Source organism: Siniperca chuatsi, linkage group LG1 (assembly GCF_020085105.1).
Source record: "Siniperca chuatsi isolate FFG_IHB_CAS linkage group LG1, ASM2008510v1, whole genome shotgun sequence".
Taxonomy (NCBI): Eukaryota; Metazoa; Chordata; class Actinopteri; order Centrarchiformes; family Sinipercidae; genus Siniperca; species Siniperca chuatsi.
In genome coordinates this window covers 29,275,889-29,290,255 of record NC_058042.1, presented here as the reverse complement: position 1 = coordinate 29,290,255, position 14,367 = coordinate 29,275,889, and the positions used below count along the sequence as shown (strand labels likewise).

Below are 14,367 nucleotides of genomic sequence, written 5' to 3'. Positions count from 1 at the left end.
CTGTAGTTGATACACAGTACAAAAGTCATTTAAACATATCTCCTCTTTATTTTACACTCCAAATGACCATACAGTTGAATCAACACTTCCCAGTTTCAACAAAAACATTATAACATTCATGAATGTAGGATTTACTGCAGGACTGCTGTATTAGACTGTGTTAGTTTTAACTAGGTGTAAACTGGCAACTGAGTGTATACTGAAAATTAAAGTAAACTAAACACACTTAGTGCTCCTTGAACTATAAAAAGAAGCTCCTGGAATGATTTTAAACTACTGACTGAACCAAGTCTGAATGGCAGAGATAATGTACTTCTCTCTGATGATCTGTCGGTCTTACCATGCAGACCAGTTTGCGATCCTGGACTTCAGGGTCTTGGTTGTTGTCAGGTTCATCTCCTCCAGCCATGCTGTCCTCTAATCCCCCGCCAACCCTCACCACCTCCACATGAAGACGCCCTGCCACCTGACCACAGGGAGAAGAAAAACACCATTACACCAGCCATACCTAGATACTGTGTCTGCAAATGTAAGTTAGACTACTCCAAAGCTACTCATCCACCATTTGGAGTTCCACTGTGAACATCCAGCTGAAATTTACTTAGCAAAATACTAGAAGTAAAAAGAAAATGTCTATCATATTTAGCATTCTAGCTACCTGATTATCATCTAAATATCATGTGACCTTTGACTCCGATGCCCCTGATCTACTATTTCACTTAAAGTCTCTCTGGATGGGTGTCACAGAGATAACTAGAAAATTGTAAATTCTCAATGGAAGCAGCTGCTGACATTCAGAAACCACAACAGAAACTACATCTGAGAAACACCAAGTCTAAAGACTCTAATGAAAGCTCCCATTCCTTATTGATTAATCTGTTGAGGGTACTTAGGAATTAAATCGTTAACCAACAAGTCTGTGACTACCTACCTCCCCCTTCTGGTTGATGATGGGAACAGCGTACTGCAGCTTTACATCGTAGAAGAGACAGGAAAGGAAGACATTGGCAACGCCGATCAGACTGTGGTTTTCCTGTTCGTCAAAGAACGGGTCTGCTCTGCGGAAATATGTTCGCATCACCTGAACAAGGACAAAAAGGATTACAACACTGGAAAACGTTGTTTTACCAAAATGCAGGTTTGAACCACAAGTTGGTCTCAACAGTGCTCATCATTTGATTGCACAAGCTGACCGAACGGGTATGTCCTCATTTCTCATTACATAATTAATATAGTCTTTTACTGTGTGCTAGTATTCTTGTACTCCTGCTTACTGACAGCGCTGTCCTAATGACTGGGCAGGGTTACTGTAAGACTTCAAATGGCAAATTCACTCACAAAAACACAAAAAAACTCACAGGGTTGTCATGGTGATGGATGTTGTAGTCCTGCCACTCCTGGTACAGTTCTCTCATGTCGACCAGACGGTTCTCCATCTTCTCCAGACTCCAGATCTGCTTCCCTCGACACCGACGTCGAACCTGAATTGCTGGTTCACTGAGCACTGCATCCCTCTATACACACACACACACACACACACACACACACACACACACACACACACAGATGTGTTTAGAGAATTGGCTGTGCTAAAAACAGAAGACAGGAAAGTGTCTACGTGTTTGTGTGTGTGAGACCTTGCGGTTTGCGTTGAGGTTGTCCGATGGGATCTGCAGTGTGACTCTGTACTCAGTGTGTCGCTCCAGCTCCTCTGCGATGAAACAGGCTTCTTGCACCAGGAGGTTTGCCCTCACTATCTGCTCCCTCAACCGCCGCAGACTCCTCACCAACACCACCTCCCTGAAGGAGGAGAGGATGTGACAGAAAAGAAGAGACAGAAATAACAAAGCGAGGAGGAGATGTTTAGTTTGCAAAATGGACGTACAATAGATGGCAGTAAAAAGTCTCCAATTCAGAGTGCATTTATATTCTTGGTATACATACATACATACATACACACACACACACACACACACACACACACACACACACTCGCACCTGTCCTCACTCCACTGCCTCAGTCTGCTCTGAGCGCTGGTTGAATGACTCATCCCTCCCACGCTGAGTCTCTCCAGGCTGCGGTAGTGAGACTGCTGTCCCGGACCTTGCTGGCCAGACGCCGGCCCTCCAGATGGGCCTGTGGACAGACGGTCCGGGTTCAGCTTCTTGCGCAGCTGCTGGAGTTCCTGCTCGTACATTTGTCTTTGTCTCTCCAGAGCAGACCGCTTCTCCTCTTCATGTTGCCTCTCCAGGGACTGGAGGACTGCTTGCATGGGGTCTGACAGGACAAAACACAGCAGAGTCAGAAAACACAGACAGGAGACTCAACTAACTGATGTTCTGCCTATGCAGAATATAGATATTTCATTTTCCTAACGTCTCCTTACCATTATTGCCCAGGGCCTTCATCATGACCTCTGTCTGGGCGAACTCATAGGAGAAGCTGACTTCACTGGACACTTCGCTGGCTGTGTCACCATCTGCATCCAGCTGCTCACTGCTGCCACTGTTCTTCATCACGCCACCCTCACCCTCCTCATCCTCAGCTCCCCGAGAGCGCCGCTTAGGCAGGTTGATCCTGCAGGCAGGATGTCCAGTTAATTGACTGTAATCTTTGATATCATTTGGTTAATTTGCTGTAACCCAATTGTCAGCGATTAGGTAATATGTGCCATGTCTTTAATAATAATTAATAATTCCTGCGGGGGAACTAGTACAGAACACTTTGATAGGATGTAATAAAAATTTGAGGTACATAAGAAAAACTAAAATAAATTGAGTAAAAATTTACATAAGAAAATATAAAAGATGTATTTAAAGCATGTGTAACTTATGTAAAATGACAAAATTATTTTATATTGAATATTATATTGAAAATATTGAGTCATGTTTTTTCATATGAAAAAGTATGAAAAACATTGGAATATTAAAAACTGGTACCTACCTAAAGAAGTGGTTGTTCCCCCAGAAGATTCGGTCGCCATGGTGTAACTGCAGAGCACTGGTTACTGGAGAACCATTAACACATGTCCTATAACACAATAAAGACAGCAGTGACATTAGGATTTACTGTTTAATAACTCTTAACCCTGGCACTGTAGGTGCCTTACTCTCTTGCTTTTCCCCTACACTCAGCTGCATGATCTCATCACTCAGCCTGGACTTTGGGTCTGTGATGTTGGTGTTCCTTACCGAGCATTGCGGTAGGGGGTGAGGATGACGGCAGCATCTGCTGTAATGTCGATGACGCAGTGCTCTGCCTGAATACCCATCCCACACAGCTGGATGTCCTGAGAGTCTGCTGAGCCCACCTTTGTGTGTTCCTGAGACACGACATTCAAGTTATTACTAGACGTTATGAGCCAGAGAGTCGGACAAATAAATAAATGTGACAGAGTCATGTCTAGAGAGGTAAAGCCTACACACAAGTTTGTTGAGTGTATACATTTTTGTTATAAATGGACATGAACTTTATTTGTCCCTGACATTATCTGTTCTGATCTAGCCCACCAAACACCAACTTAATTATGTCTTCTTGAAAGCTGTTTTTGGTATTATTGATTTAATTCCTGTCTTGAGGCTTCCCAACACACAAAACATTGTTTTCCACAAGCATCCACTGTCAATCAGATGACAACTGACTCCTACTTTGCAAGTTAGTTATGAAAATGAAACTTCAGTTTCTATAATCCAAATAGTGAAGAAGATTTTCTGTGATGGCTGAGTTGAGATGTGATGTTTAAAGGGCAGATGGATTGGAAACTATGTCAAACACAGATGGTAAACTCAATTATAGTGATAATATTGTTGGGTATTCTGTGTAACTAAGGATAATAAATAACAAGGCATTAAGTAAAGCGTGTGTACCTTCAGGTAGTACACCAGCAGTTCATTGAGGGCAGGATCAGCATTGAGGTTGACAAGAAAACTCTTATCATCTCCAACTTTAATCCCTGAAGACTGGAGAGAAATACCCAAACTCTCTAACTGCTTCTGACGCTCCTACAAAACACACAGAGACAAAGATCATATTTACACAGTGTATAATACATCTAAAATTCTTGCTTAGGAGGAGTTTTACCAAATGTAGAAAATCAAACCGGGAGTGATTTTATATATATATGTATATATATAAAAAATAGTTTTTTATTTATTTAGTTGTTTTTTTTGTTGTTTTTTTTTTACTTTCACAACTCTTGTGTGTCTTACCTGCGCAATCTCCTCAGTTTTGCGAAGCTTCTCCTCCCAGGTGATGGTCATCTCTTGAATCAACTTTTCTGACTCTTCCAGACGGTCTTTCAGCTCTGGAGCCTTCAAAGACTGGAGAAAAAAAAAAACAGCAGATGAGCGTATGGGAAAGAAGAGATTTCTAAATGCTGATTTGTAAGATTTCGAAGATATCTCACCTCGGCCTGAGTCAGTTGTACTCGTAGTTTCTCTACTTCCTCTCTGAGCTCCCTGATGATGCGAGCGTTGGGGTCTTCGTTAACAACAGCATGGTTAACAATGTTCTTTGCTCGGTCTGCGTAGCGCAGCGTCGATAGCGTCTCCTCATAGTTATCTGCTGCTGGACTCACAGTTGCAACCATCGCCGTGCGACTGTTGCCACCCAGACAGTCCTGGAGAAAGGCAAACATGCAAAAAATACAGGGAGAAGGAGAGAGACAGAGAGAGAAACGGAGAGACACGATGAAAACAACAGTACTCTTCTGAGAAGAAAATAAAGAACATGCACTAAATAGTCAAATGTCTTGTGGACATTTATGTTCATCGTGTATGTACCTTCAGCAGCCATGTCAGAACAGAGTCTCTGTAAGGAACAAACTTGGTCTTGTTCTTGGCGGTTCCCTGTTCAGCTAGCGCCGAGATCACCAGACCCAGCGTAGTGAGAGACCTGACAAACACACAAAAACACTAGGGTCAAGTGCTTTCTATTTCATTTCATGTATCCTTTCAAGGGTTGGTATCGCTATGTCTCTGTCCCTTTAGCGTGTGCATGTCTCTCTATTTGTGTGTTGGGATGCTTTAACATCAGAATCAGAAATACTTTATTGATCCCCGAGGGGAAACAACAAGTTTGTTTCAAGGGTTTTACCAGACGCATTCACTTATTATACTATGCTTTAGGTAAAAGCAAAGTTTCTGCAGTGCGACTGCAGGTAAATGGTGTACAAAGTACTGTGGCACCAAATTCACAAAACAATCAAAACAAAAAGTCATATACTGCTTTCTTTCACATTTACAGCTATAAATGCAAATGACAAAAAATGAGTCTCAAGAGTGATAGGACGCTGTGGTTAGAAAAAAAAAACTTGAGAAAAAAAGTGACACTGCCAGGGCGAAAACATCTGTTAGAGAATTTAGGGTTTAGACTTTAAACAGACTGATTGGGAAAACACCCAATCACTGGGTTTTGTGTGTGTGTGTGTGTGTGTGTGTGTTAAGTGTGTCTGTGTTCAACTGCTTTTGCATACTTGTTGATGTTGCTTCCCTCCTTGAGTCGTTCTCCTGCTGCTCCGGTCTTTGCTGCTCGTTCACTTCCAGCCAAGTCTACCAGACTCAACCGACTCACCTTCTCCCCGCTCGTCTACAGAGAAAGAGTTCAAATCAGAAAGAGAGTCCGATTATTGTCTCGTTCTCTGCAGCATATTCAACCGTTAAACTGGCGACTTGCATATTCTTTATTTAAACATTATTGGCCCCCTGCTGTTCATTAGCTAAATTTTGCCTTCCTAGGTTTTACAGATGATTTTTTGATTTTTCTGTCAACATTTTTGTCCAAACTAGACAGCTTTCTATTCACCTCGGTGGAACAATCTACACCAAAGGTGAGCTTTGCCCCAGACCCATGTTTCTTTTAATACTGGCCACAGCTGGCAGTATCCAACATTAAGAATGACTCAAGTTTAGTGTTAGTCACAGCAGTAATGCCAGTCATAAATGCCAGTCATCAGAGATATGAATTATCATACAGCATCAGTAGACTGGACATCCAATAGTGTCCTTGCAGCCTGACATGGGTTGATTTTCATGTCTGTCCACTGCAAAATGAAACCAGCTTACTGTCTGACTGAATGTTCACCAGCTTGTCAGATTCAGGGTGGCCAGCCAATTAATGACAAGCACTGCAATGTCCAGGCTGGTCTGGGACACACAAATGTCCTGGAGCTGCAGTCTAGGACGTCTATGCAGACCTGGATCTGCTGACATTCCTGAAAGCAGCACCATACAGCCACATGAGGTCTGCCAAATCTCTGATGGCTCATTACTCACCAAGGAGGCAACACATCAAGGCAATTCCTGCTGAGTTTTCAGCAGCTTTCAACTGAGCACTACTCTGATTTTCAAGCATAACAGCAACAAACAACCCAGAAATAAACAACAAGGTGTTAGGCTTTATCAGAAACCTCCCTTCATCAATTTGCTTTTGCGTTTGCGTGGCTGGATGCGTTGGTCCACTCTTGTTCAGAGGACCTGCTCTATGCCTTCTCTGATTCTTGTGATTTTACCAACTAGGTAACTCAAAAATGCTCTGTTAGACTTTGGTTTCTCATCTTTCAGTCTCTTGTTGACAGGCTCTTTCCGTTTCTTCTCACGGGCTGTTGAATATGTGGATATCATATCGCCATCTGTACTGGGACAGATCCGTCTGAGGCCAAGCGTGACAGGTCAGTAGCTGACAAGGCTGAAAGTAACACCTGATCTTCACCTGCCGCACAGCGAAAGCAGCACATCAGCAGCTCTTCCTCTGTCTGTGTCTACAGCGGACCTGCTCAACCACAGTACTTCAGTGGGCTTAGAAGCGTTTTGACAATGCCCAATGCGCCATCATCCACTTGTGTGTATAAGACGCAAGTGAGGTGCAGGCCTTAGCATAGCCCATGTAGACAGGTTAAATTTAAAATATATCTATTCTATCAGACCGTTGACTGAAAATTGTGTCTATATAATAAGACTCCAAATGGAAATAGTTTTCCCATTAACGTGAGACAAACGGTGCGGCCCTTCTTGTTGAGAAAACAGGTTTACTCCTACATCGTCACGCCTCCATGATTCAGAGCGGACTCCACACTTCTCCTGCTCCAGTGGTGTAACATATGACCTTTCCCACTCAAGTCAGATCAGCAATGGAAAAATTCAACTGACTGAAAATACTTCTTTTTACCAAATGCCACTCATCACCCTCTTCACCAAGAGAGATTTGTCCAACTTTTACACTTTTAAAACCTGAATCCTGAAAAGACCCGGCCATGAGACTAACTGATAAAGAGCAACCTCAACTGCACTGATACAGATCAGCCTCAGACCAGTACAGTATCAAAGCCCTCAGAGTAAAGCAAATTATTAAACAAACAAGAGATTTAGATCTGGAACACTGAGCAAATAAGATCCAAAAATAAACCAAAACTTGTTTTTTTTTTTTTTTTTTGGGGGTTTGGGGCCTGAAAATGAATACATACTTGAGAGCCAGATAGAGGGGAGGCAAAGCTGGTGACTGTGAACACCAGTACATACAGTAGGAAGCTACAACTTACTGCAATTCAATAATTACAGTTCCTTATTGCAATGACCAATGACTGGATACTAACATACAGTGCCAGGTCCTGTTACCTGGTGGTGTCAGACTGGGATAAATACCAGTAAACCAACTCTACTTTCTTTTTCGATGTACATGTGTATGTCTCTACACAATTCATACAAATTCTTCTGTTCAATTCTAAACATCTGGCTCTTTCTTAATAAGGGATTCTGTAACCAGGAGAGATGATACCGGGGTCAGTAAGCAGATCCGCAGGCAGGACATACAGCTTGTCAGGATACTTGGCAGCACCTTTAAGGTTCCAGCACAGAACAAGTGTCAGGTCATCAACACAGCGCTACACATGGTAAACAATCTAGTAGATGTCATCATGGATAGAGAATACGTTTTTGAACTCTGCACTATACTAATCTAAGTTACCAAAGCTTGAATGGAATGAATGAGCAAAGCAGAGAACAAAACAGCAAACAACAGAGAGTTGGCAGCAAATGGGGCCAAAGTTCAAACTGACTGAACTTTGGGTTTGAGTGTTTGTTTGACAAGTCTGAGGAGGGCACGTTACTGAAAGGAAATCCTGTGATGAGCTGTTGAGCGTCAGAATGACTCATGCAGCACTGGATGATTTTGCTACCTGTCACGGCTTTCTTTAACCTGTCCCTTCATCACTGTTCCCCTACTCAAAGAGCAATGGTAAAGTTCACATTTATGTTAATGTGTAATATTGTATATATGCATGCTATTATAGTAAGCTTTCTGTATAGAGGGGGTACTTTCAGTAGAGTTAAAATTTTGTACTACAACAGACAACCGACAAGACACTTGTGCAGTGAAACTAAATGAAGCCAGGGGGAACCAAAACCAACAAAAGATAATGTTTAATTTGATATCATTAAACAGAAGAAGATCTGCACATAATTAAATAGTGACTTAACACTACATCCAGTTTGAGTTAGTAAATTAAATGTATCATTGTAAGGCTGCAACTAATGATTATTTTCATTATTGATTAATCTTTTAGTCTATAATATGTCAGAAAATAGGGAAGAATGGACATCAGAAGTTGTTCAAATGACTTGCGTTGTCCGACCAACAGTTCAAACCCCCAAAATATTTAATTCTGTATCATATAAAACAGAGAAAAGCAGCAAATCCTGCTTTGTGAGAAGCTGGAAACAGAGAATGTGTGGCAGTTTTGCTTCATAAATAACTTCAACGATTAATTGATCATCAAAATGGTTGCAGACACTCGGCTAATCGTTGCTCTAAATCCCTTTATTATAAATATCCTCGCTTTCCATCTTTTATAGATTAAGAATTGGGAAAACACCAAATTAAGATATCTGGTTGATTACATACACACTCTGTGCATGTTTTTAGTAAACACTGGAAGGCTTCCATACCAGTTAGATGATACTGTAGCTATTGTTTTTGCTTTGAAGCATTAAAGCTATTTTTGCATATTGTGCACAGCACTGCTTGTTTTCCTTTTGCACTTTGAAAACAGGTCCAACATCCCTTTTAACTGCTGAGTACCATGTAGCAACAAAAAGTGGAACATAAAAACAGGCATCATACTAAATACTGAACAACCAGCACCGTGCAGAATGAACCACCAGAACATAGCTCAAATTGCACTGAACTGAGCTGACATCTGGTCTAGTTGGGCTTGTAGTGGTCAAAGAGGAATTCCCTGTGACAATGTATTTAGAATGAGGAGACAATGAAATAAAACAACAAAGACATATATAGACACATAAAGAACTGACTAATCCAGATATAGGACGCGTCAGCTAAGTGATTCACTCACTGAGGGTGGGGGTGTGCCTTGAAAACAGAGCAGGCTGTATCAGCTGACAAACTCAAAGTCATGCCTGTGAATTATTAACAGGATTCGCTGGTGGCGAGTTTGTCTGGAAATAAGAGCAAGGAGCAAGAGAGGCTAAGTGGGGCAGTGAGGATGGAGAATTAGTCATTTAGGTCTTTTCTTGGAGTGCCTGGTCAGACAGCTGAGCTGACATCATCCCATTTTGTAACCACCTTTTCACCCGCCGGCTGCAGTGGCTGACTGATCAAAAACTTGCCGGACGCTGTTTGTCCAATCGAGTGTACACAATTACACATACACTTCTGTTCTGGTACTGTTGAAAAGAGGGGACACACTAGTAGTGTATCATATGTAAATCTCTGGCAATATTATAACAGAAAAAACAATATCACATCCAAAATGAAGTCACCAATTATTAGGATTAGAATTGACCACAAGACAAACATTGGTAAATTTTCACCTGTGTCACCTTCTGTTGTTCCAGAACAACAGAAGGTGAGGGAGGAAAGGCAGTTAATGTTTGATGGTTGTAATGCACTAGGGGTGGATGGGACACATTGAAAAAGGACTGACTTCTTCACAATATCTTAAGACCAAACAACTTCTGCACTGAAAAAGTACGCCAGAGTGGCTACTGGGGTCAGCCACTCTGGCCCCACCCCCTGCCAGAAAAGTGCACACTAATTATCTAGTGGACTTGATCAATGACAGATAGTCATGGTCAGATAGACAGATATGAATTTCTGATCTTATCTATTATTGAAAGTTTCTCTTAAAAGTGATTAAAAAAAAAATTGTGTGTTAAAACTGTGCCCTACCCTAGCCTGTGTGTGTGTTATATCTTACCCCAGACTGCAAGTCTTTGAGTGTGTGCGTGAGGATGATGTTGAAGACGGCGTGCGATCGACTGCTCTCCTCATTCATGTTGGTTGCAGCGACGGTCCGAGACTTATTCCCCTCTGACATCAGAGACTCAACGTCCTGTCGGAACAACAGAAATCAAACAATAAAGAAATGAAGAATAATAACATTTTGATTCTCCCTGCAGAAAAACCTGTGAAGACTGAAGAATATTATACTGTACATTTGGTGAGATTCTATGCATGTTCATATATTTAGTGATGGCTTCAATTGGTGAAGAGTGTGTTTGAGTCTCCTGGAAAGCCCATTATGAACTACAAAATGTAATTCATTCTGATAACTAGCCTCTTTCCAATGTGATTGGTGGGACTACTAAGCATTCTCTTGCCATCATGTGAGCAACGCTGTTACAAATCCTCTAAGTTTAAAGATCAAAGTGAGAGGGAATGCCAGTAAGATGCTTAGCTCATGTGTCTGCTGGACACTGACACACTGGTCAGAGTGAATGCCATCTGATGTGGCAGCCAGAATGCAAGATAGCAGTGTCCAGTAGACGTCAGTGAATCAGCGTGTCAATAAACCTGACATAAAAGCATGGCAAAAACTAAAAATCACCATTTAAGATAAATATCTTTACCTTGTAGCTGGCCACAGCTAGTCGAGACAGACCATCCACGTAGGGTCCCAAAACTTTATGTTCCCTCACCCTCAGAGTTTGTCTACCCCTGGATAGAAAATAAGAGCAGATTTAAAAAACACAGACAAACAGCATGGTCACTCTTGGTAAATTACCATTCATCTGATGTATTAGGAGTGGCAATATAGGCTCAGCTGGTTCTGGCCCCCACTTCACTTTTTCCCGGTTCAAAGAGACTTTGTTAGCACTTGGCTCTCTGACGCTGATTTAAACTTGCTCCTGGCCTGAGAACTTCATCATTCTCTGCTCCACAGCGAAGCCCATATGGCTGTCAGATGGTTTGCTTCTCTTTGGCCCCTTTTACTGAGGTTAAAGGTCATTTAGTGAGGGAAGGTCAAAGGTTTCGCTGTCTGGGGCAGCAGACACAGGGGTGTGCTCCTGATTTACTGCTGACCTGCTGGACATGAACTGGACTCCATCAGTGACTGATCTTTTTATCCCCTGTCCACAGCAGCTGGTGGTACCAGAATCCACAGTGACCTTCTCTGTTCTACCAACTAACTTGGGGTTAAAATGAAAATGACTTCAGATACTGGTTGCTCACCTAAAAAGTAGACTAATTTACCAGAGACAGACAATATTTACTTGTATTTAAGGTTGTTGCCCCAGTCCACGACTGTTGTCGTAACAATCTCATCTCTTGAGTGGACGTATTTTACTGTGAAGAAGCTGCAAAAAGTATTTTCTGTATACTCTATATAATTTTTTTTGCCATTTCAATTGGGCTTGGACAGAATGAAAGTGTCTTTAGGACTTACCAGAGCCACTATGGCCTACAAAAGGGGAAAAAAAATTATCCTTCCTTTCATAAAAAGAGTTAGAAGATTAGGTCGAGGTCATACCCTTTGGGATCGAGCAGATCTCGGACTTTCTCGTTGTAGATCTCCATGTAGGACACCTCAACAGTAAAGCTCTCCTCCTCCCGCTGTTCGTTCTGGGTTCGTTCAAACAAAGCACTGCACAGCCGGGGAATCAGACCTGGCTGGTCCCCTGAACCCATCATGGTGTACGACTTCCCCGAACCTGGTAGCAACACACACAGACTATGTCAAAACAGGCCATTTGAACTGTGAAAATGGCACCTTTGTGACAAAATGTAAAACTTTGAGTAAAACACAATCGAGTTAGTCATGCCATTTCCACTGAGTCACAAACAATTAAACAGCCTCATATACACACAGTGACCACTTCATTAGGTATAACTATGCAATCAAATGCAATTCAATACAACAGCTTGGCCATAAATTCTACCTTTACAAAGTTTATAATTTTCTTGGCATTGTTGAAAATGTGTTAATTCAATCTTAAGTTTATTACTGAAGTCATAGTTAAAAGTGGTGTTGTACTGGACTGCATCACACTATTCTATTTTTTTGTCCTTTCCATTTATATACATGAGGGGAGCAGAATATTAGAAACACCTCTGAATATAATATACTATAAACTGATTTATCGGCTCTAATGTGTTTGTTGAAAGACTTGTGGTGTTCAGATGTGGTGTAAACTGAAAGGAGAGAGAGATTATCTTTTTACACCGTGTCTACACTGGACAGGTTTCAGCCCTGTTTTTTCAGTCAGCGGTCTGATGGAACAGAAACACTGCATTTTAACCAGTGCAGATCTACACCGCCTGCACAATATTGCTTCGGTGTGTTTGGGTTTTAGCAACATTGTGCAGGTCTATCATGCCTCTAAAGTTCAGCCTTTGCTTGAAAACTGCATATGAGCTTTGGTATTTTGTTCATGCAGGAGAGAAGAGAGGCTGTCCAACCTTCCTGCCACAACACATCCACACTGACACTCCTCTCTTAATCATTATACAAAAAGCTTTAGGGCACTATGCTAATGAGGGCAGGGAGAAAGTGTTCATAGATGGTGTCCAACTTCTGTAGCTATGTAATAGGCTCTGTTAAAAAAATATATTCACATCATATTGACCACAGAATAGTGAGATGTCTCATGGTAAATTACCAGTTTGTCCATAGGCAAAGATACAGGCATTGTAGCCCTGGAAGGCATTGCGGAGAAGACTTTCCCCAAGGCACTGGAAGACCACCTCCTGACCTGGAAACACACACAAACACACACAAACACAAAAACACAATTTTATTCTAATTTTATTCTAATTGTGAATATTTTGTCTTTCTAAACTAAACTGTTTGAATGGCATTTTAGTGATGAAATGTTAAAAACTTAATGTGAGCTGGATCTGTTAATGTGAACTAACCTGCAAATTTCTCCTTATCTGTCTCATCCATGGACCAGAAACAGTAATCATAGGCAAAGACCTGGAAAGTGAAGACAGTAGCAGTATGAAAGACAAAAACTGCAGAAGTTTATGGCAGATGGTAACACAGTAATGTCAACATTTGATAACAATTTTCACCTTTTAATTGCCATATAGAAATGTCCATATACTGTATATATAATACTGGAGTTTAATTCAGCTTCAATTGGTAGCTTGTGTCATGTGGCTTATGCAGCACTGTGGGAACGTTTCGGACGATAGAAAAAATACCTTCCTGGGAAATACTGATATACAGTGAGCCACATTTCTTCAAGTTATTAATGAAACAAAACTCTTCTGGTAAAAACAGTTATACAGACATTACTTTGTATCACTGCCTGTGCGGCTGCAAACAGTTCACAAACTGAGTCGAAGAAATACAGCGGCTTCTTTGTTTAACACAGAGATGATTCACAACCATGGAATTAGCTCAGTGTTAAAATGTCTGTGTATGTTTGTGTGTGTGTGTGTGTGTGTGTGTGTGCTGTTACCTTGGACTGATTCCTGATGATGTTGGGAGCGTCAAAGTCCACAGCAACATGTGGAGAGATAGGAAGATGACATTTAGTGCACATGTTAGAGAGGATGCAGTGTGTTAAACCATTCAGAGCAGGCTATAGTGAAGTCTTTAGTGCTTCAAGTTTCATCTGTCCCAGACTGATATGAGAAATTATTCATCTATTACCTGTCTAGTAACAATGTTTTCTACTAATAACATGTGTCCCCCTAAGATAGAAAAAAGAGGGAGAGTCCAAAAGAAAAAGAAAAACATGCATGAACAGAGACAGATATAAAGACAAAGGCAGAGCTAGAGCCACTGGCCTCAGGCATTCCTTGTTTTACTTAGCACACATTTGAGAATCAGCCTTGCCTGTATAGCTTGTTTACATCTTGTTTGTCACATGTCAAACCAACTGTTCAGGGGATTTGGTAAGGGTGTGTGTCTGTATTCATCTCTGAGGACTTGGTGAATGTGTGGGTGTGTGTGTGTGTGTGTGGGCGTGTGTGTGTGTGTGTGGAACTGAGTGGTGGAGGGGGTTGGTACTGAAGTTGGCAGAGGGTTGTGTGGCAGGGTAGTGTGTGGTGGAATCAGATGGCAGAGTAGAGGGGTTACTGGGTCGAGGTAATGCTCAGAAATTAACAAGGACTCGTGCGGA

At 41.6% G+C, this 14,367-nt stretch overlaps 1 protein-coding gene across 8 annotated transcripts in view; it reads right to left on the bottom strand.

The window, feature by feature from the left end:
• The window catches only part of kif13ba (kinesin family member 13Ba), a 44,690-nt gene that overhangs the window by 13,447 nt on the left and 16,876 nt on the right, over window positions 1-14,367 (bottom strand). For all 8 annotated transcript variants that reach the window (XM_044203660.1, XM_044203670.1, XM_044203651.1 and 5 more), the window contains exons 4-22: window positions 13,702-13,714; window positions 13,151-13,211; window positions 12,895-12,987; window positions 11,766-11,946; window positions 10,864-10,951; window positions 10,212-10,346; window positions 5,475-5,587; window positions 4,783-4,894; window positions 4,407-4,619; window positions 4,210-4,320; window positions 3,868-4,002; window positions 3,193-3,323; window positions 2,945-3,031; window positions 2,388-2,578; window positions 1,999-2,278; window positions 1,638-1,800; window positions 1,359-1,514; window positions 932-1,081; window positions 341-466 (exon numbers count right to left, since the gene is read on the bottom strand). In XM_044203660.1, coding sequence (XP_044059595.1) covers window positions 341-466; window positions 932-1,081; window positions 1,359-1,514; window positions 1,638-1,800; window positions 1,999-2,278; window positions 2,388-2,578; window positions 2,945-3,031; window positions 3,193-3,323; window positions 3,868-4,002; window positions 4,210-4,320; window positions 4,407-4,619; window positions 4,783-4,894; window positions 5,475-5,587; window positions 10,212-10,346; window positions 10,864-10,951; window positions 11,766-11,946; window positions 12,895-12,987; window positions 13,151-13,211; window positions 13,702-13,714 — 2,539 coding nt within the window. The remainder of the gene's footprint in view (window positions 1-340; window positions 467-931; window positions 1,082-1,358; window positions 1,515-1,637; window positions 1,801-1,998; window positions 2,279-2,387; window positions 2,579-2,944; window positions 3,032-3,192; window positions 3,324-3,867; window positions 4,003-4,209; window positions 4,321-4,406; window positions 4,620-4,782; window positions 4,895-5,474; window positions 5,588-10,211; window positions 10,347-10,863; window positions 10,952-11,765; window positions 11,947-12,894; window positions 12,988-13,150; window positions 13,212-13,701; window positions 13,715-14,367) is intronic.